At 38.6% G+C, this 23,264-nt stretch overlaps 1 protein-coding gene across 3 annotated transcripts in view; it reads left to right on the forward strand.

Moving 5' to 3' along the window:
* usp22 (ubiquitin specific peptidase 22) overlaps nucleotides 1-22,751 on the forward strand; it is a 32,624-nt gene extending 9,873 nt beyond the window's left edge. Inside the window, exons 2-13 of one of the 3 annotated variants that reach the window (XM_079476053.1) lie at nucleotides 2,644-2,776; nucleotides 10,215-10,328; nucleotides 11,410-11,511; nucleotides 14,669-14,835; nucleotides 14,918-15,065; nucleotides 16,612-16,714; nucleotides 17,999-18,157; nucleotides 18,241-18,367; nucleotides 18,771-18,862; nucleotides 19,678-19,740; nucleotides 20,252-20,401; nucleotides 20,738-22,751. In XM_079476053.1, coding sequence (XP_079332179.1) covers nucleotides 2,644-2,776; nucleotides 10,215-10,328; nucleotides 11,410-11,511; nucleotides 14,669-14,835; nucleotides 14,918-15,065; nucleotides 16,612-16,714; nucleotides 17,999-18,157; nucleotides 18,241-18,367; nucleotides 18,771-18,862; nucleotides 19,678-19,740; nucleotides 20,252-20,401; nucleotides 20,738-20,780 — 1,401 coding nt within the window. In that variant the 3' untranslated portion in view covers nucleotides 20,781-22,751. Of the gene's footprint in view, nucleotides 1-2,643; nucleotides 2,777-10,214; nucleotides 10,329-11,409; nucleotides 11,512-14,668; nucleotides 14,836-14,917; nucleotides 15,066-16,608; nucleotides 16,715-17,998; nucleotides 18,158-18,240; nucleotides 18,368-18,770; nucleotides 18,863-19,677; nucleotides 19,741-20,251; nucleotides 20,402-20,737 lie in introns of all 3 variants that reach the window. The other 2 variants (XM_079476052.1, XM_079476054.1) reach the window with 2 other exon arrangements.
* The last annotated feature ends 513 nt before the right edge of the window (nucleotides 22,752-23,264 follow it).

Raw genomic sequence — 23,264 nt, forward strand, 5'->3', positions numbered from 1 at the left:
AGAATACTTAATAAGCATTATAAACAAGTGATGTTTGACTAAAATGGCCCCTGACAGAAAGGTTTGTTATAGAAGTCCAGTGATGTAACCGGTTACACTTATCTCTATTTAAGCTCACTTCCCGCACGTCTGCTGTTGATTTTTAGAAGAAGAAAATGCAGATGGCCGATAATGAGGCTGGATTTTTGGGCCGATTTTCTCTTTTCCACCTTCATCTCATAAAATCGAATTAAGCAATAATCAGCGTTACAGAATATTGCTTAAATGAAACCTTTATTGAAGACATGTCTCTTCAAATCAGTGCACTTCATTGCGAACGAGAAAAGTGTTTATTGCAGGGTAAAAGATAGCAGTCTAATTCATAGTAATAAAACATTGTAAAAACACTTTAAAGCACCTTCTCAATCTGTTCTGAAGCATACTTTTTGTTTAAGTTTGTTGGCAGATACTGCTATTAGTCAAGTGGTCATAATCTAAGTGAAAAAAAAAAAACACTCATATTACGCAGCCTGCTCCTCATAACTGCGTTTTTACTTCTATTTAGCTTTCAGTCTTTTTCTAGCCTGGCCGGAAAATAGACGCTATTGTGGTCGAACAGCCACAAAAGACCGCCTATGGACATAATGAGTAAACGAGGGGAAACCAGAAGTCAGGATATAAACTTTGGCTGCAGACTTAAAAGTTTGGTTTAATGACGAAAAACGTATCAAGCAAGCAGAATATTTTCACTCGATTTCAGACACACTTCAACAAACTTGGGCCTGATTCACATTTTGTGTTTTTTCCGCGCGCAAATGGGGCGAGGTGGACGCGCATGCGTTGTGGCGTGCACATCGAGATGGAAATGGATTTTCGGAGTGCCACACTGGTAATTTGATGAGAGAAACAGGTGCGGCTCGAGATAAAAAGTCAGATTAAACAAAAATTATTCAATAATTAAAAGTTCCTACATTTATGTAGACCTAAAAACAGGAAAGACAAAATATGTACATTTGTAAGACTGGTAAGACGCTGGTTTATTAACATAGTTTTTCATTATACCCTATTTTTATGGAATTTATTCCTTCAGTGGTACATTTTGTTATATATGTGTATATATGTGCATATTTGGGCAACAGACAGAAAACACAGAATCCAGAAAATTGAAACTGAAAAAGCTTAATTTAGGGAAAAATGTAACAGATTTCCTAACTATATTGCGATAGTGAAAGTGAACGATTGACTGATTTTGGACGCAGAACGATTCATACCAAAATGAGGCTGAATTTGTGTAGTCTGAACCAGGCATTACTCTCTTCCTCTAAGTGGAATTCTTTCCACTTGAAATACATACATTGTTCAATACTAGGCATATGTAGATATAACTGTGAGAAAGCCGCAGAACTGATGTTTTGTGTATGAAGAAGCTGATCTGTCTTGTCTTGTTTATCAGTTACCAGTCTTATATGAGGTTCAGATCGATGTATAATCTAAAAGAACATTAACACCAACAGGAACGGCCAAAAAGGATTGCTGACAGCATGGAGCTGCCTTCTGTCTAGGCAGGTGGAAAGAGCAAGAGGATAGGGGAAGTAGAGATGAGAGAGTAGATATTCAAAGAAAGTGTTGCAGGCATTTACATACTGCATGGAATATGCTGTACATACTGCAGAAATCGCACTGTAGTATGTTGTTCATAAAATAGTCTGTTATACTTGCAGCAAGGATCTGGGTCAAAATGTTCAGTTATGGAATGATCTGGAGGTTTAGTGTTTCATTAACATATCATATACGATATGATTGGTATCTTTGTACATAATGACATTAGCCAGTATCACAGCTTGCCAAAATCTATAACAGTCCTAATGATGCCATGAGGATGTTTTGGTGCATGGTTTTACGTGTACATGTGTGTATCTGTACACCGTATCATATGTTTGCCAATTGCACCTTACCAAGGCCCTTCTCTCACAATGCCTCAGATCAGATTACCCTGATGACAGACAAAATAAATCAAGGCCTTTCTTTTTTGTCCCTTCCACAACATATACAATGCAGTCTGGTATGTATATATATTTTTTCAGGTCTTTTTGTTTATAAGAATGGACAGAAGGTGTATTTTTGATGAATACTGGTCCAGAAACAATGCTGTGAAATACCAGACCCACAGCAAGTCGATTCTGGGTCTGTTTTCATGCTAAACACAGACTTACGACTAGGCTATTCCATATTAAACTTTTAAGTTTTTGCAAATGGCACATTGATGTGTACTTTCAGTGTCTGCAAAGGCCTTGAGACCACGGGTTGTCACATTTTCAAAAGGGTACTTCTGGTTGCTCCCTTTGTAGCCATTACGAACCCTTGATGCATAAAAATGTAAAGTTCACACAGACAATTGGGCAGAAGTTTGCTATGTCACATTACATCATCAAAGTGTGGACCATGAGTAATATCTTGAGGATTGAGTGGCATTTAGGATGGGCCTTTTTGATTTGTGATCATGTCTTACATCATGTACAGCACCAAGTGAACCTGAAATGACAAAAAATGGGTTCATGTTGAGTTTTGAAAATACAAATGTCAATGATTTGTGATGCAACTTCATTCATAGATGGTGCCTAAACGCCTGAATCGTTCTCTTTCTCTTCTTCTGTCACATTTTAGGCCAAGTCATGTATATGTCACATGTGTGGGGCTCATTTAAATCGACTTCACTCCTGTCTTCATTGTGTGTTCTTCGGCTGTTTCAGCAAGAAACACATCCACGAGCACGCCAAAAACAAGAGACACAATCTAGGTAAGAGACGCATGGCCAATATTCACAGAGACTGAATCCATTTTGATCTTAATCATGCACATTTCTGTTTCCAAGCATCCAGGGTAAGACAAACACCCACAGAGATGGACGTCATTAGCAAAAATAGAACGCACGAGCACAACACCTCAAAATATCTGGGTTTTTATAATAATTGTGATTTTGCACATAATGTGTAACAGACCAGATAGAGTCTAAGTACCATTATCAGACTCAGACCAGATAGAGTTTAAGTACCATTATCAGACTCATTTATTCAAGGCTCTGTGGGAAGGTATACGTGCTTTAAAAGCAACATTCCTTATGTATCAGAGAGCATGTACTAAGAACCATGTTAAAGAAACGTCACGCAAGAAATCGGGTTAGCACTGCATCTTACCTAACGTTATGCAATGTAAACCTCACATTCCGGTGCCAAACATATGCAGTGTAAAACAGAGCAATTCAGGTGAAATCCATCACCATTTGAAAAACATCTCAAGTGGTCCAAGAAGGATTTGCGGGTGTCTGTAGCAAAAACTCGAGACAAGCAGTTATTTGCTGTATATATCCAAACATGACTGTTGACACCGCAAAATGTAAATAGGACTGTTAACTCAGGGTTTGATAATCTACAGCGTGAAACGAGTACCCTGGGTTATTTCTTAATCCATGTAATGTGAAATAGTTAACCCAGTAATTGTAATTTACCCAGGGTAATAATAATAAGATTGGTTAACCATTTTCCATGGTGTACTAATGATTTATTATTTTTACAAGATTTGTTTTTACTTATTTAACATTTTGAATCTGCATCTGCAAGGCTGTCTGCTTTGAAATGGTTGTTCCTCTTAGAGTCGCCAGCAATATCAGTGCACATACAGTGAGGGAAATAATTATTTGATCCCTTGCTGGTTCTAAAAGTTTGCCTACTTACAAAGAAATGAAGGGTCTATAATGTTTTTGGTAGGTTTATTTTAACTGATAGAGACAGAGTGTCAAAACAAAATCAGGTGGAACAAATGTTATATAAAGGTTATACATTGATTTGCATTTCAGTCAGTGAAATAGGTATTTGATCCCCGAGCAAAACATAACTTTGTACTTGGTGAAGAAACCCTTGTTGGCAAGCACATAGGCAAGACATTTCTGAAAGTTGGTCACCAGGTTTGTTAGGATACATTTTAGTCCCCGCCTCTGTAAATCTTTAAGGTTTCTTGGCTGTCGCTCCGCAAATTGGAGTTTTAGCCTCCTTCACAGATTTTCTGTAGGACTAGGGTCTAGGACATGTAATGTGCCTCTCCTTAAACCACTCTCCTTGGTTGTCATGGCAATATGTTTTGGGTGTTTGTTAAAGGCACATCCACGACCCATGTTCAGTGAACTAGTTGAGGGGAGGATTTTACAGTACATGGAACCTCTCAATGCGGTGACGTCATCCTGTACCCGTAGCAGAGAAAACGCCCTACAGCAAAATGTTTCCATCACTGTGCTTCTGTTGGGGGGAGAAATGCTGACTATGACCTCAAGAACACCATCCCAGCAGATAAGTCAATTTTGGTCTCGCATAACTTTCTCCAAAGCATTTTCTGAATCATTTTGATGTTCATTGTCAAACTTCAGACAAGCCAGGTAGGCCGCCTTGGGCAGGAGGACCTTACGGGTGCTTCAGAATTTAAATCTATTGTGGCATAGCGTGTTCCCAGTTGGTTTGCTTGCTAACTGTGGTCTCAACGGTGTTGAAATTATTAACACGCTTCTTCACTGTAGTTTTGGGATGATCTTTAACCTTTCTCATGATCTTCTTTACCCCATTGGGGAAATATTGCAGGGAGCCATTTAGCTATTATCATTATTTTGCAGATGTTCTATTTCCAGATAATCGCGCCAACAGTTGTCTGCTTCTCACCAAGCTTCTGTCTGTAGCCTATTCAAGGTTTGTGCAGGTCTTGACCTGTTTGGTCTTGACCATGGTGGTGGAGTGGTTTGAAATGGAAGATTCAGATTCTGTTGACAGCCATCTTCTGTATACTTGCATAACCAGTTTATTTAGGGGTACTTTCTTAAAGTGCCTCGATTAATCTGTTGTCCATATAGGCAGATGGCCAATCTGTGGAGCCAGAATTCTTGCTGGTTGGTAGAGAATCAAATACTTATTTCACTGACTGAAATGCAAATCAATTTATAGCCTCTATACGTTTTTCCCTGATTCTTTGATTGATATTCGGTTTCTATCAGTTAAAATATACATACCATAAAAATGATAGACCCTTCATTTCTTTGTAAGCAGGCAAACGTTTAAAATCAGTAGGGGATCAAATAATTATTTCCCTCACTGAACATAATAATGTTGTTTTAAAGGTTTTTATTTGAATTACATTGGCATAAAAACATAAATTTAATATCTGCTCCAAAAGCAAAGATGCTTTTTTACATCTCAGGCTATGGATGTTTGGATCGGGTGTCTTGGATTTCTACCAGCTCCCGAGAGCTTCAGTGGTGTGTAATTATCCCCTCTGTTTTAATGAGGAGGGGTTCCACCCTCCAACAACAAACAAACAAATGAGATGCAAACAGACGGGTATGTGGGTAATTACAGCGTGTGAGGGGATAAAGTTCTTGGTATAACGTGAATTTGTGATTAACAGTGTGTCTTTTCAACGGTGGTTTGAGGTTCATCACCTACCTATTTTATAGAAGTAGGTTGGAAATACCCAAAACGTTATTACTGCCTGGAACTTCTTCATAACCACAGTTAAATGTTGCTTTTGATACAAGAGGAAATTCTGAGAGACAAGCAAAATATATGTTATATAATCGCGAAAATTTACCCTTTAAAATGATCTGTGCTGCCCAGAACGATAGTTCACCCCAAAATTCTGACATCATTAAGTCATCATCATTCCAAACCTGTATGACTTTCTTCTGCAGAACACAAAAATAATGTTGGTAACAAAAAGCAGTGGCCCCCCATTGACTTGCTTTGTATGGACACAATCACTGAGACATTTCTCAAAATTTCACCTTTTGTTTTCCAGAGAAGAAATAATTATTTACAGGTTTTCAAGGAAATTATAAATAAATGATGAAAAATCTCTTTAATATGCAGAAACCACCCAATTAAATAATTTGTATGTTAATTCCCCTTAAAACTAAAAAGAGTGCAAACATATTTGAACAATGGCAGCAATGTTGCTTTTGCGTAGTAAGCTACTTCTCTGACTCCAGTTTTGTTTCTAGAATAAAACTTTAACGCTCAAAAATATATTGAAGTTTTATGCTTGAAATTAGGCCAAGTTTTGTTGGACAGTGTTGTAATATAAAATTCCATTTCATACTTGCAATGGCGTGAAAGAGCGTTTCTTTAAGCAAAATTGGCAGCCATTGTCACAGATGGACATTTCAGTCAATAGGGAAGCTAGAATTCACACACTGTGGCTGCGTCCGAAATCGCCTACTTCCAAACTATATAGTAGGTGAAAAGCAGTGGGCAAACAAATATTATGTCCGAAACCTCGGTCTTCATAAAACAGTAGGCGAAAAACAACCGGCTGGTGCACTATTTCTCATGAGATTTGGAGGTGTGTATACTAATGTTGCGTCCCAATACCTGCCTACTTACCTACTATGTAGTAAGATAAAACACTATAGAATGTCCGAATCATCAGTATTCATAAAAGAGTAGGTGAAAAATTCCCGGATGGCTCACTGGTTACGCCCAGACTCTAAAGCACCAACGATGGATCTTGAGATGCTTCTATATGCCATGAGCCCAAACATCTGATAAACGTCTTAGAAAAGGCAGTTTTACATTTATTATACTTGCAGATGATCAAACACTAAAACAATACGTCTCCCAGATGTATCTGTGCTATCACGGTATTAACAATGTAGATTCACATATATTTTCTCTACAGCGCAACTGATCCAGATTAATGTGTTGCACTTCGTGTCTTGGCTGTAAAGTCTCCAGTCAGTCTCAACACAGAGTTCAGCACATTCCCTTGTGTGCGTTGAGTTCCCCTCAGAGTTTGATTGAACATTTAATTAGGTTCGCTTCTGTACAAGGGATATCTGTGAATGAACGCTCAGCTCCCGAGGAGCAAAACTGTGATTATTCTCCAAAGACCAGATCGCAGAGTAATTAAAGCTGAATCGGCTTGCCTTTACGTTCACCCTCTTCACAGCTTAGTTTTGTATCTCAGCAGTTGCGATATAATTTATATTGCGTTTTGTTTTTCGTCTTTTATTGCCAAAGCTGGTTTATCGGCTTACGCTTTTCAGGCTTGATCTTCATGTTCTTTCCTCTGTTCTGTGCCGGTTCCCATGGTTACCTGAAGGCCTGCTACGCTTTTGGGCTATTCATCTGATGTGCGTGCAGCATACAGCCCCACCTCATTTTCTTATGCAATTTCTCTCTTTTCTACATGTAATTCATCTAAATACTAATCATAGCTACATCCCTTACCTTTAGTGGAAAGTTATATTTTTTCCATACTTTTACTTTCAAATGTCCATTTTAAAGCTTAACACAAAGCTTTTATTAAACCGTAGTAACATCAGCATGATAAAAGACGTTCAAATAATTGATTAATTAATTCATCCAGATTATTGTAATAATACCTGAAATAATACACATAATTGTACTCAAAAACATTAACCTCCCCGTTTAAATGATCTCCCTTTTCATGACATATGTCTCGCTGTAGTGGTGGGACTATATTTACTGTCCAGTGGCCAGGCTTGCAACTTGCATCAAACAAATGGGTTGATCAGATTTTTTTTGAACGATTGACAGCACACATATACACTCACCTAAAGGATTATTAGGAACACCTGTTCAATTTCTCATTAATGCAATTATCTAATCAACCAATCACATGGCAGTTCCTTCAATGCATGTAGGGGTGTGGTCCTGGTCAAGACAATCTCCTGAACTCAATACTGAATGTCAGAATGGGAAAGAAAGGTGATTTAAGCAATTTTGAACGTGGCATGGTTGTTGGTGCCAGACGTGTTGGTCTGAGTATTTCACAATCTGCTCAGTTACTGGGATTTTCACACGCAACCATTCCTAGGGTTTGAAAAGAATGGTGTGAAAACTGCAAAACATCCAGTACACGGCAGTCCTGTGGGCGGAAAAAATGCCTTGTTGAGGTCAGAGGAGAATGGGCCGACTGATTCAAGCTGATAGAAGAGCAACTTTGACTGAAATATCCACTCGTTACAACCGAGGTATGCAGCAAAGCATTTGTGAAGCCACAACACTCACAACCTTGAGGCGGATGGGCTACAACAGCAGAAGACCCCACCGGATACCACTCATCTCCACTACAAATAGGAAAGAGGCTACAATTTGCACGAGCTCACCAAAATTGGACAGTTGAACACTGGAAAAATGTTGCCTGGTCTGATTAGTCTCGATTTCTGTTGAGACATTCAGATCGTAGAGTCAGAGTTTGGCGTAAACAAAATGAGAACATGGATGCACCATGCCTTGTTACCACTGTGCAGGCTGGTGGTGGTGTTGTAATGGTGTGGGGGATGTTTTCTTGGCACACTTTAGGCCCCTTAGTGCCAATTGGGCATCGTTTAAATGCCACGGCCTACCTGAGCATTGTTTCTGACCATGTCCATCCCTTTATGACCACCATGTACCCATCCTCTACAAAGCTCGAATTATTTCAAATTAGTTTCTTGAACATGTCAATGGGTTCACTGTACTAAAAAATGGCCCCCACAGTTACCAGATCTCAACCCAATAGAGCATCTTTGGGATGTGTTGGAACAGGAGCTTCGTGCCCTGGATGTGCATCCCACAAATCTCCATCAACTGCAAGATGCTATCCTATCAATATGGGCCAACATTTCTAAAGAATGCTTTCAGCACCTTGTTGAATCAATGCCACGTAGAATTAAGTCAGTTCTGAAGTCGAAAGGGGGTCAAACACAGAATTAGTATGGTGTTCCTAATAATCCTTTAGGTGAGTGTGTGTATATAGGTAGGCAATATTTACATGTATTTATTTATGTTTACCATTAATTTAAATTATTTATTTATTTTTATATAAATATGTTTGTGTGTGTGACAAACCAAGGTTATTTTAGTTTACTAATCAAATAAAATATTGACCTACATTTTCGAGGAAAAATATTAATGTTGCCTCAAACATTTGGAGATTAAAATTGAATAGAACTGAAGTAAGTTTGAAGCAGTAATATTATAACAATAAACAAAAACTAAAATAAAAAGAAATCTTAGATTGCTATTTAAAAAATAAACAAATAAAATGACAAAAGCATATACCAAAATCCACGCTGGGCGCGACACAAGACATTAGAAACGCTTTAGAACCCATTATCTATTTAAATTTTGTCCACACCGGATGCGACAAACATGAATGGGACTATGACCGCATGCTGCGTTTTCCATAAAACTGTGGATTACATACTTCTGCCATAACACAAATACAACAACACTCAAACACACTTAGCTTTCTGAATGCGATTGATGAAAAGGTATTAGAATGAAACCAAATACAAGGAAGGGATTTCCATCATGATTTGATCAGATCTTGGTTGTCGTGCTACTTTTATTACGTCAACAGACAAGACGAGTAATTTTGCCCAAGAACACTTAATACGTCTTCACTGTGCACAGTAAAAACAGGGTTGTTTTAGTAAATAGGATCAATTTGAATTTCTCAGATTTTCCGTGCCGAACCAACAGTTTGACAGTCATATACAATAAGTTAACTTCTTCCCTTAAAAATACGCCTTCTGCTGCTCTCAAAGCCACTAAAAGCTTCATAGGCCGAGCACCTGTCAGCAAGTTTTGCCAGGCTTGTGCATTAGTGTCGTGTCACAAATAGAAGCCTGTCCCCACTGCTTTGCTCCACCTGCAAACATTTTAGTCTGTCTGTGTGAAACAGACCATCATCCGGTTGCTATGGGAACTGAAAAACAGGTATTGTCGCTGCAGGCTTATGGAAATGGAAGAATACAACTGAATGATCTTCACACACAAGCCTTCCTTCCTCATTACAGAGCAATTATTCATAATTAATACACATCATTCACAATTTTCACATCGGTCAAAGCAATAAGGAGCAGATAGGACAACATATGATGTTTATCAACAAGCACAGACGACCTACGGGCTATTGCGGCGGTCATATTTATACCACGATGAAATTGAACCACCGTGACATTTCACAGAGGACACAATATTGGTATTTTATTTTGCACTGCATCGTCATTATTATTCCCATCAAGAGGTTGATATGCTGCACTGAGCAATGCTTTGGATGTTTCCCTAATACCTCATCCATATTTACAACGCTTAAAAGTAGATATAGAATTTCTGTGGAGAGTAGGTGCATGCGTCAGCTTCTTCAAAAGGTCTCTAATATGTCCTTCCTGTTTCTCCCTTCTCGTTCAGCTATAGACCTTTTGTACGGTGGAATATATTGCTTTGTGTGCCAAGACTACATATATGACAAAGACATGGAACAGATTGCCAAAGAAGAACAAAGAAAAGCGTGGAAGTTGCAAGGTGGGTGTTGCTGTCACACTTTAAATTTTCATCATTTTCCTCAAGCACACTATTGAATCTGCATATGTTTAAATGTGTCATGCAACATTTAGCACAGTACAAAGATAGATTTTCTTCATTTCCTGATGGCAGTGCCAGTGCTTTCAAGGCAGCAAAACATAAGTGAGAGAGTTTTAGGTGAGCTCAGGTGTTGGGCTGAATGAAATGCAGCAATAGAGAGGCTGTGCTGTTGTCATGACGCTGGACGCAAGTATTGTTTTTAGTCGGCTACACAAGCAACACAGTCATTGTGCAACATGAAGGTTGCTAATAATTATAGAATATATGGAATTCTATATATCCATATATAGAATATGCGAGGAAGACCATTTTAATTAATTATACACATTGTGCAGCCAGTCAGTACGACTTCAGTTCTGTTGATAAACAATAATAATGTCATCACCTACCAGGTTCCTTTTACAGATTTGAGCGAAACTTAATGTCGATTAAACTATATTCTGGAATGATGGCGTTCCAATAAACGATTTCATGCGACTAAAATGTCATTTTTTTTTGTCTTCTCACGATAAGTCATTCTTGCCATACAGTACTTCTTTTTAGGTTTTATGGTTGGTTATAAACCAACTTTAGAGATGCATAGTGCCACCTGCTCTGATAATTTGTTCTTTATTTAAATTATATTAATATGAATAAATCGTCTACAAAATTTTGTATAAAATTTAATTAAAACTACTCAGCAGTTATTTTTTCTTTTTGGATGTAGATGTGTTTATATATATATATATATATATATTACACACGTTATTATAATGTTATTATTAATATGTAATATTATAATGTTATAATAACAATACATAATAACATATGCATAAAATAACATAACGTATACAAAAATCTATAAATATCAAAAGCAGCAATAAAATTCTAGCTAAGTTGCAGACATTTCATGTTTAGGTTTAGTTCTTTAGAATAAACCATAACCAGACTTTTAAAGAATATTAAAGCAATGTTGCCTTGCAAGCACTCACCAAGATTATATACAATTAAAATGTATCTTGTAAATTCTGTGATACCTCAGGAATTGGGGAGAAATATTCAATGTGGGAGCCCACGAAACGAGAACTGGAGCTGTTACGACACAACCCAAAACGGAGGAAAATAACGGCAAACTGCACCATAGGTAAGTATTTTATTTCCCATAGGCTCTTTTTCTTTTTTTCTTTTTCAAAACAAGACTGTATCTCACTGCGTCTGCTTTTTCCAACGCCACAATCAGTTCAAATGACATTTTAGTTGTCAAATGTCTAGAGACTGCGCATTGTGCGAGAGCCAAGACCGCGTTTTGTTTCTTGGCCACAAATGCCGTCAATCTCGCTTGGCTTTTTTTGACAATTTCTCTGTTTATGTGAAGTTGAGAGAGCACACACACAAATAAGGGGCGAGATACAGGCGTCGGCCATTAGAGAAATATTCCTCTCTCTCTCTCCAGCTGTACCTTTCTCTCCCTTCTCTCATTTTCGCCCGTTTCCCTGCAGTCAGAGAGGCTGGCAGTGGAGTAATAGTGTTAAATGTCTGCACCGCAGGCCAAGCGTAGGCGCTAAACGCCAGCCTCTCTCGAACCCAGAGAAACAAACTAATGCGATTAGCTATATGAGTGCTTGAGCTTTCATTGATCATTTAGGACATAATGTGGCCGATGTATGATGATTTCAGAAGGCTATTGTGTGAGATGGATTTTGGGCGGCATTGGTTTACGGACTCTTGCTCGACTGAGCCAGTGATGAGATTGGGTGAGGGCGGTGTTGTCAGCAGCGATACTCCACCATTGATGTGCGTGTCAGATCAGACGCGTATATGATATTCCATCAACCATGTGCATAAATAAAATATAAGTACTTAAAAGAGTGTATATCAGTAGGAAGCGCTGCTGGCTCTTCCACACTCACTCCCTCTGTCTGTCTGTCTGTCTGGTTCTCTGTCGCTCTCTCTTGTTTTTTGTTTTTTAATCTCTCTGGCTCTCTTTCCTTTCCAAAGACAGTGCATGCTATGGTGTCCCATACTTTTGAATACATTAGACACATCTTTGTATGTTTACATAACATAAGTAAAATACTAAAGTAACAAAACGTAAGTTATTTGCGTCCCACAATTCATGCCCTGCTCTTTTACTGTATGAAGAATACCAAGCATTTGTGCAATCATATTCTTCCCATTAAGTATCTGTAATAAAGTTCGTTAGAATGGAAGGCAGGAGCCGGGAACCGGCGGACATTTGAAGAATAAAACTTTAATGAAATAAACAATAAGGCCGGTCGTCCTTTTAAGCTCCCAATCTCCTCCGTGATAGATGCGGGACCGGTACGGGCACAGCTGATTGCACTTATCACTCACGCCACCGGCCCCGCGTCACGGCTCTCGTCCCGCCTTCCTCACCACAAACCCCCATCACCCCTTACAGGCCGGGGCACCACCGAGACTGTACCTAGTCCCCCCCCGGGGAGCCAGTCTCGGAGTCGGCAGCGCCTGGGTGCATGCACCGGCAAGACGAAAGAACGGAGACGGGAGCCCCCGGAGCGACAGGGACGAGAGAGGGGAGAGAGGAAAAGAAAAAAATGTTTCCGGTTCCCTGACACGCTGTTGCTCGGTCCTCAGCCCAGCCGAAAGGCTCTTCCTCGCGGTGCAATGCGGTAGTGCTGGACGTCGGGGGGGCGGCCCGATCCTCCACCGCCTCCTGGCGGTTGGCGATGGCCCTCGCCGTGAGGGCAGCCAGTAACGGGTCCCCCGTTTCCTGTTCCTCACCCTCATGGTTGTTGGACACAGGATTCCGGCCCATGGCCAACGGCGACGACCCCTCCGCTCCCTCCTTAATGCCGCCATCCCGCAGCGGGCTCTCCGTCCCAGCGGATTCTTCTTGCTCCAGCACCACCGCCTCGGGCAGCTGCCGGCGGACATATGCTAAATAAACCACCAGGAGATGCTGACATTAGATATTATTTACTAGAATAATTTAATTTACTATATAAAACACCATGTAGCGTGTTTTACCCTTTTTTGGGGTTTTTATTTTTCCCCTGTAAAGCTGCTTTGGAACAATGCAAATTGTGAAAAGCGCTATATAAATAAAGTTGAATTGAATTGAAATGAATTTATGGTTTTTATTATTTTGCATTTAGTGTAGCAGAAACGGACCCACATTTAGATGCTTTTTACCCTTTTACTCCAACCCTCCCTTAACTAACTGCTACGAAGCGTGAGGAACAGATGTCTTGAGAGCTGTAGATTTGGAGCTAGGCCAGTTGAAAACATTTAGGCACCTTGGGAGAGCCCAGCCTTCTGTCTGCATAGACCAGACCTCATCCAAAACCTCACCGGCCTCCTGTAACCTGTCAAACTGTACAGGGTGGGGGGCTACCCACGTCAACACAGCAGGGAAGTGACTCCAGCTGACAGAGGCATTGAAAGAGGAAGAAGCAGAGCATAATAGTGCACACTATGGGCCCATCAGCGTGAGATCAGGGTAGTAATGTATGTTGCGCAAATGCCTTTAAAAAAACTAAACCAGTGAAGTGTTTTCTGAATCTGAGAACTGCTTCATTTAGGTCCGCTTCTTTGTACACAGTAATGAAATGTACATTCCTCTGAATCTCTCACCATTATCACACCATTTAAACTGGATGCATTGGGTGACACGGTGTATACATAGTGAGAAATGGTGCAATGTTTCAGGCACATCCAACTTTGGCAATATTTGCTTATTGCTGGAATATTTGGTTCTTGTCAGTTATGCATCCCCAAATGACCATGGATGGATATGGTGTTAGCATGGTAGAAAATATGAACTCTGACTGGTATAAGGCTGCAGACACATTATATAAAAATTATCAAAAGAGTGCAAATGTGGATTAATTGGTATTAAATTAAATGAATGATTTTTGTACTTTAGAAAGTTATGCATAGTCAAAGTTTGAGGTCGAATCAGAGTTCCTATTGAGACGCAAGTGATACTTTCTTTATTTTTACAGAAAGAATTTCAAACGGGTTTTATGTAGTACGAATCAATCTTTTAAAGTAATGTATTCTTTCCATTTATATATTAATATACATATGGATATAATCAATCATTTTCTAAATGTACATTGATGGGAACATTAATGCTAATGTTTGCTTTTGGAAAGTATACATATTTTGAGTATATACTGGATTTTTTTATTTGATTATTTAATTTATTTTGAGATATCATTTCTTTGTGTATTATTCTTACGGCTAGAGTGCTTGACCGCTAAATATCTTTATTTGATTTTTAACTCCCTTTCTATTTCTCTTCATTTTTTTTACAGGACTGAGGGGTTTGATAAACCTTGGGAACACATGCTTTATGAACTGTATCGTTCAGGCTCTCACACATACTCCGCTGCTGAGGGACTTTTTTCTGTCCGACAGACACAAGTGTGAGATGCAGTCCAATTCTTGTCTAGTTTGCGAAATGTCTCAGCTCTTTCAGGAGGTGGGAGCTTCACACAAACACTTGGCATCTATACGGTGTCTTAAACATTTTTAATACATGTAAACTTTATCTTTCCCTGAAGTTCTACTCGGGTCACCGCTCTCCTCACATTCCCTTCCGCTTGCTGCATCTCGTGTGGACCCATGCTAGGCACCTCGCTGGCTACGAGCAGCAGGATGCACACGAGTTCCTCATCGCTGCTTTGGATGTGCTGCATAGACACTGCAAAGGTACTGCAGCCAATCAGATGCAGCTGCACTGACCTCACTGTACGAAACATAGCACACTAAAACGGCCGTGTCTGGAATAGTATACTTGCTCGCTAGTTACTAGAAGCAACCAAACTGTGATGGATATATGGTGCTGTGTTGTTCTGTAACATTTCATTATCCGATTGAACTTTCATTTTTATAAGAATAAAATCCATCTATGACTGAATGTTTGTTATTAACTGTAAATGAATCTCACTGTGTTCCTTTATTACAGAAGTCCCAGGGATACATCATTAGCTTGTTAATTATATTTGTTTAGTAGCGTGATTAAAGGTATAGATCACCAAAAAAAAAATATTTTATCATTTTGTCACCCTCATGTCATTCCAATCCTGTATGGCTTCATTCTGCAGAACAAAAATTTTGATATTTTGAAGAATGTTTGTAACCAAACAACATTGGACCCACTTGACTTCCATTGTTTGGACACAAACCACTGAGGCATTTCTCAAAATATCATCTTTTGTGTTCAACAGAGCAGTCTTATAATGACAGGAGGGTAAAGAAATGATGACAGAATAATTTTTGGGTGAACTGTCCCTTTAATTATTGTAGCTTTATTTATTTAAAGGTCCAGTGTATGACATTATCGCTTCTTTGCCAAAGGAGATAATGTATTAATGAAACGCCCTGTAAAGCAGTTTGTCTGTTTAGGGCTACTGTAGAAACAACATGGCGAATTCCATGCACGGAGACCCGTGGTGTATGTAGATAGAAATAGCTCATTCTACGGTAATAAACACATAACGCCTTATGTAAGGTCTTAATACACCTGAAGACATATAGTTATGTATATATTATATTGCATTTCTGTCAATATATCTTCCAACAAATGACACATTAGCACTTTAAAAGGCAGTTAAATCAAGCAATTTATTTGCTATTGATAGCCACGAGATGAAACTGAAAATGTATGTCTCAGATAGCCATGTGTTTCATTTAGTAAGGTCGGTTTATGCGTACCTTACAAAAACCATGATTATCACCTTTAATAACCTGCGTAACAGGTTGGTTTAAAAAGACGCATTTGGTGCATCAATGGCATTCTCACAATACAGTACGTGACTTTGGAAGTTATAACGGAACATTTCACAACATTTGGGTTGTCTTTAATCTGAAACCTTCAACAAAAGATTGATTGAACTCATACATTTCAAGCATACTTGAAAGAGATTTATAGAGTCAGAACTGAACGTATGCAGAACTGAACATGCTGTACTGTAGTCAGGGTCAGAGAGTGGGTGGGAGATGAGAGCAAACAGACACAAGACGCATCGAGGAGGTACAGCGAGCTGCTAAAAGAATGAAATATCAGTGAAACAGGAAGTGAGGGGGAGTTTGTAGACACATCTCACTCTATATCCTTCTCTCTCCCTCACTCCTGCAGTGTGAAACAAAAAGGGAGGGGCCTTTCTGCAGCAATCCAAGCTTTGCTTTCTAATCAGACCTTCTTTCTCTCCTTCTCTATGTGTGTTCATATGCTGCTGGCATGTCCACTAAGGAGATGACAATGGGAAAAAAGCCAACAACCCAAACCACTGCAACTGCATCATTGACCAAATCTTCACAGGAGGCCTGCAGTCTGACGTGACCTGCCAAGTGTGCCAGTAAGACCAACCATAGCATTAATCTTTCTTCTCTAATGTTCTACATCGATGAAACCCTCCATTGGCCATGCACCAGCTTCACCTTTTGGTGTGCTTTTAGCTACATCACGGCCTATGTAGGCACCAGCCTTTAAAAGCGACGTCCTGACTAATGTTGAAGCTTGTAGGTTTCTAGTTTGGGATGCTTGGAAATATGCGTTATTCTACTCACGAGAAGTGAGCAGGCTAAACCTAAGGTGAAGTTCACCCAAAAATGGTTGACTTTCCATAGTTGGCTATGGTCAAGTTAATGGGAACCATGTTTGGGTGAACTATTCCTTTAAATGTATGGATTTCAGTTGAGTATAGTGTTAGCATGTGGCTAAGCTAATAGTACAACTAAAAGTACAGTTCTGCATAGCAGTTATTGATTAATAGTCCATTTTCATTCTCATGTCATGGCAGACCTGTGTGACTTTCTTTCTCCTCCAAAAGACAAGATATTCAATATTTTAAAGAATGTTGCTTACCAAACAACATTGCTGCCATTGACTTCCACTGTATGAACACAACCTAGCGAGCTGTCTCACAGGTAGCATTTTTTAGTATCCTGTTTTCTGCATGAAACCAAAGATATTAATATTAACTAGATGCGCCACTGCGGTTAAAATGAACGGCTTAATATGGCCGCTATAGCAAAGGAAGTCCCGTCTTCCAGTAAAACGATCAATCAATAAAGACTAACATTTCTCTGGGGCTGGGCTCTCGTGAGGAGCTTGCCAGCCTGTCCGCAGGCTGCAGAAGATGAGGCGACCTCGAAAAATGTCTGATTTTAGCGCAGTTTAAGCTTAGAAAACCAAAGTTAAGATACAGTTCATGTCATGTTTTATTATTGATCGGAAATAAGCGGTTTAATTGTTATTTTAGAAATATCTGCTTTCCCCCATGCAAATCGATAGGACTGTAGACTTGCTATGACTAAATATCTAGGCGTTGCAAACATGGCCGCCGAGTGGCACGACTTCCGTAAACAGACTTTGATGTAACCCAGTTTGGATGGTGTCCTTAGGTGTAAAGATGCAGTCTGCAAGCCTATTCGTGCAAGTCATTCATTCGTTTTAGCACCACCTTGTGTTTAATAGAGGTGTTGCAGTCCATTCCGGTCCTTCAATTTGTCTGAGCTAATCCTCATGAAGTGAAGTCCAGCTATGCATTTGTTCACATTCCAGTGCATTCATTGTCATCATTATATTTCATTATTTGTCAGTAACGATTTTCATTATTTTTGTATCTTTTCATCCACAGTGGTGTTTCCACGACAATAGACCCATTCTGGGACATCAGTCTGGACCTGCCGGGTTCTTCCACCCCTTTCTGGCCCCTCAGCCCGGGCACTGATGGTAGCGTGGTGAATGGAGACAGTCACCCCACCGGAGCGACCACACTCACAGACTGCTTACGCAGGTACACGCGCACACATAGCACTACAGCATCTCCGTCTTTGTGGATCCCACTGGGCGCCACTGACTCAAGTTTCTGCAATGCAGGTTCACCCGACCTGAACACTTAGGAAGTAGCGCCAAGATCAAATGCAGTGGTTGCCATAGTTACCAGGAGTCCACTAAGCAGCTGACAATGAAGAGACTTCCGATCGTGGCATGCTTCCACCTTAAAGTAAGTGCACGTTTGTATGTGTTTAAGCGTCTTTTTGTGTCAGTTGTGGTGTGTATTGAAGTGTATCATGTGTTGTTTTAGTTCTTGGCTCGATTGGGTTGACATTAGCCTCGCTATTCAGATTTGGAACCATCAGCATAAAATCTGGTTTACTTTGCAGCTTGTTCTGGCCAAGAACAATCCACTTAGAAAGGAACAGAACATCTGATCAATATTAAAAACGACCAGCCTCTCTTTGCAGATAGGAAATTGATGATGTCATATAAGACCTGCACAAACTATTATTAGATTCAAAAAGGTCATTAGGAATTACGGATGTTTTTGATAACATTTTCCCCCCATTCTTTAAATTCTGCTTCATATTCTCTTCGTCTTGTTTATCTTTTTCTGCCTCTCATTTTAGCGGTTTGAGCATTCTGCAAAGCTCCGTCGAAAGATCACCACCTATGTGTCATTTCCTCTTGAGCTGGACATGACACCCTTCATGGCTTCCAGGTATGACTGTTAATCATGTTTCTTGTCATTAGTGATGTATTTTTTCAGAGTTGACAGCATCCAGAATCATTATCTTTTGTCAAAAATATTTTTATTTGTTAGTACAGTAAGGTCGACGTGGATTTTCCGAAAACATTTCAGTTACAGTGCCCTGTTCAAATCACTTTGGGGATCACTGTACAAATCACTTTTATTTTGAATCTAGATGTGTGGCAAGTGCGCTCAAATAGAAAGCAACTCGCATGTTCCACGCGCTCTTTTTTTTTCCAGGCATTGTCGGCACTGAAAATCCATTTACTCTTTGCCGGAATTTTTACGCAGAGGGCGGCTCATTGTTGCTTAGCAGAGGCAGATGCCACGACCGCCAGATTCTGAGTGATTTAAACAAATTTAAAGTGGTTGTGGCTTGCGCTTTAAAATAGTTTTTAGATGAGAAATGTATATTCTAACTCATAAATATGATGAGTTTGGGCTAAGCCCCAGATATCAACTCACCCTAGAACCGCCCCTGCTTTCAGGTATGGTTTCATTAGAAAATGTCAGTTTTACCTCATTTGACTTTAACTGTAAAGAAAATAACTCTTCGACTAACTTGCAATTTCTGTAATGTTTTATAAAAAAGGCAAAAGTGTAGTGGAAAATTATTTAATAGAAAAATTCAATTTTCCTATAAAAGTTTTGATATTTCTGTTTATATTAACAGTGGACAGTGTAGACACAGCTGGTGTTTGTGGAACTAGCAAATTCAAAGTTAAAAAAAAATATTAGAATGACTTGCCAACCTAACCGAATGCCATAATGTGTTTTTTCTGTAGTAAAGAGAGCCGCATGAATGGACAGTACCAGCAGCAAGTAGATTCATTAAATAATGATAACAAGTAAGTGGAAGTATTCTTTATTTAGTAATATAATGAATTTTTATATACAGCCGTGGAAAAAAAGAATTCATTTTAAATATGCATTTCTAGATTGTATTTTGGGCATTCCAGTCCAGTGTTTGTTGTATTTCAATAAAAACATTGTCAGCTAACAGCAATGGGAAACATAATGACAAGACAGAGGAAAAGTTGAGGTTATCCATAAAAATGTATATTTAAACTTTCCATAAATACATGTACAAATATAACAGTTATGTTGCTTAAAAGTGAATATGAACTTGTTTTCTTTGCAGTAATTGATGTCTGAAAAAACCTTTATTTTTGATATTTTTACCTGTTTCTCCAGTAGAATTCTACAAATAAAACCAAATAGAAATAATATTTTTATTTGAAACTTTGTTAAACAAATATTGTTACATATTTGTCTTTGTGAAATGACTGATTATCTCTCTCTCTTTTGCTCTCTCTTTTGCTCTCTCTCTCGCTCACTCTCTCTCTCTCTCTCATGCAGGTATTCTCTCTTCGCAGTGGTGAATCATCAGGGCACATTGGAAAGTGGCCATTACACCACATTTATTCGTCAGCACAAGGACCAGTGGTTTAAATGTGATGACGCCATCATCACTAAGGCCAGCATTAAAGATGTTCTGGACAGTGAGGGGTCAGTCGTCAATTAAGCATTCTATATCCATACATACAGGCCCTACCTAAACATTTGTGAATTCTATGCATTTAAAGGGATAGTTCACCCCAAAATATAAATGTTGTCTTCATTTACTCACCCCAAGTTCTTGACAACCTTTTACCACCATAGTAGGATAATTGCTTTATTAATTTCTTAGTTGAACACAAAAGAAGATATTTTGAAGAATGTAGGAAAGCAAACAGTTCTGGGGCACTTTTGACTACTGTTGTCATTTATCATAGAATATTTTAACAAACAAATATAATAATTCACTGTGAAAAAGGAAGATAAACCAAGTTTTTGTTTTTACAGGTACTTGTTATTTTACCATAAACAATTCCTAGAATATGAATAATTCCCAGATCCAGAAGTGGTCCGAGACAAATGCTGTGAAGGGAAGATCATATGAGTGAAGGTGGGGCGGAAAACAGAAACAAAGCAGCATAAAGCACCCAGCCTGACACTTGTTCACCCCAAGAGAGCTGGCAAGAACAGAAGATGGTTCAAACAAAAAATGCAGCCTTTCTAATTAAAGAAAATCATAACAACTAAAGAAATAAAAAAATGACACGGCTAAACCAATCTGCACTGAGCAAACGGAGCATACTTGACGGATGGAGAAAGAGGAGAAGGAGGAGGCATTAAAGATGAAGAGTCCTCCACCTGTTCTCTTTCCTCTCACTACAGATAGAGGAGACAGACTGACATCTCATTTACCCTGTTTTTAAAGGAATGGTAATGATATACCACCCCCAAAAAGTTGTCATCTATTACTCATCCTCATGTTGTTCTTCTGCAGGATACACAAGAGGTTTAGTGGACCCTTATTTTCATTTAATGAAAGTGTACAGGGAATGGCTGTGTAAGGCTTTAATATGGTCAAAAAATAGCATTAAATGTCATGTGTGGTTTACACAACTATTATTCAAGTGTGCTGGAGATTTGCTGTCTAATAGCTTTGTGTGAAAATACAATATTTTAATTAAATTTAGGCTATTCACTTTACATTCGAGTTGTTAGCAAAACAGTTAGCAATTTTGTTACTTCTCACAAGAACATTCATAAATGTGAAAAGAAGAAAGTTTTTTTTTTATTAGATTTCACACAAAATTCATCATTGGTGCAACTGATGCATTAACTCTTGGAATATAACACCCAAGTTGCATGGACCATGTTTTTGTCATTTCAGAGTTTGACCGCCCCAGGGCCTCTTATTTCATAATGTTGAAATGCAGAGTATTCAACACATTAAAAAAATGTATACAGCAGTGAGTCATAAATGTGGAACAACATAAGGGTAAATAAAATGTGGAACAACATAAGGGTAATTAAATGATGACAGTTTTCATTTTCTAGGTGCGCTATTCCTTTAACTTCACAATCAAATTTTTCTCTGTTGTGTTTTTCCCTGTCGGTTCTCACAAAGATTATGAAACATTTATGTACTTCACAGCACCCTTTATCATCCCTAAATGTTTCAAGAAGTATATGAGGGAAAATATTCCTTTGTTTCTTTGTATGCATTATTGATGTACTGAATGCAAAAGAAAGACAAGAGGTATTATGAACTTAAATGTAATCCTATATTGTTGTTTGTTAGTTGAGTTTGGAAATACTGTCAGTGTCCAGCACTTCTTTTCTATTTTTTTCATTCAAGAGTGTTTCAACTCTATATGCCCTCATCTTTTTCACTGTCCTTTTTCGTTTGGTTGGGGCTAAAATGTATCACACACACACACGTAAATATATATAAATATATTTTTATAAGTCATTCATTTTCTGTTTACATGTCCTGTATCCCCATCACCTCCATTCTCCTCTCTTATATGTGCTGTAAGTCTTCACCGTGAATGGAAAGAAGGTATTTCTGTGAGAGGTATAGCTTTGCTGCATCTTAGTTTCTTTTTGTTCAACATGAAAAGTTTCAGTTGCCGATATGTTGCTACAGGTATGATCGTCAAGGCTTGTGTCACGTTTCAGATGCATTGTGAATGAAGATTTGTTTTTCTTTCCTTTCATGTGATGCCTGTTGCCACCATGGCTTGATTTAGCAGTGTTATTCTCAGCAACATGTTGCTCCAGTTTTGTGCGCGAGCGTGTGGGTGCGCACGTATGCATATCTGTACACACCTGTGTATATGTGGGCACCTGTGTGTTGGTGTTGTTAACGTGTGTGTATGTGTGTACTGAATCAGTACTCAAACTTGGCATGCCGTTTAAACTGGATGCTAAAAGACTGGGGAGGATTTTATAAATGTTAATTATGTATCTATGTATAGTATGTAATGTATGTAAAACAAATCAATGGAAAAATTGTTGAAAAGGTGCCGTGTGGTCTGTTCTGTTTTGTTACATGATGTTTAGAGCAGGGGATTCAAAGTGGGGGCTGAGGGCAGAAGAGTCACAAGGACGTGTAGAGAAACATAAAAATAACTGTTCATAAAATATGGTCCCAAGTTAATAACATTAAAATAAGTATGAATTAGATAAGAATCAACTATATTTTTATATGTAAGATTAATATGACATGGGAAAAAACTAGAGACCATTCCAAATTTTTATGTAATAAGTATTTCTAGATGTAATGTTTCCCAAAATCAAACTTCAGGAGTGATTTTAAGTTATCCAAACTCAAAAAGAAATGGGGCTTTATGGCACTAAAAGTGGTTCTTCCTCTCTGCAAATTGTGTACCGAAACACAATAATAAAGTTTAATAAGTGGGATTATATCTACATATTAAGATTTTGTTTAAGTCTACTTTTTAAATATATATTTGCTTTTTTTTAAATCCACATGTAAATCAATAATATTAGCAATTTTAACAATATTTCAAGTGTA

The sequence above is a fragment of the Barbatula barbatula genome, assembly GCF_947034865.1.
Source record: "Barbatula barbatula genome assembly, chromosome: 16".
NCBI classification, from domain to species: Eukaryota; Metazoa; Chordata; class Actinopteri; order Cypriniformes; family Nemacheilidae; genus Barbatula; species Barbatula barbatula.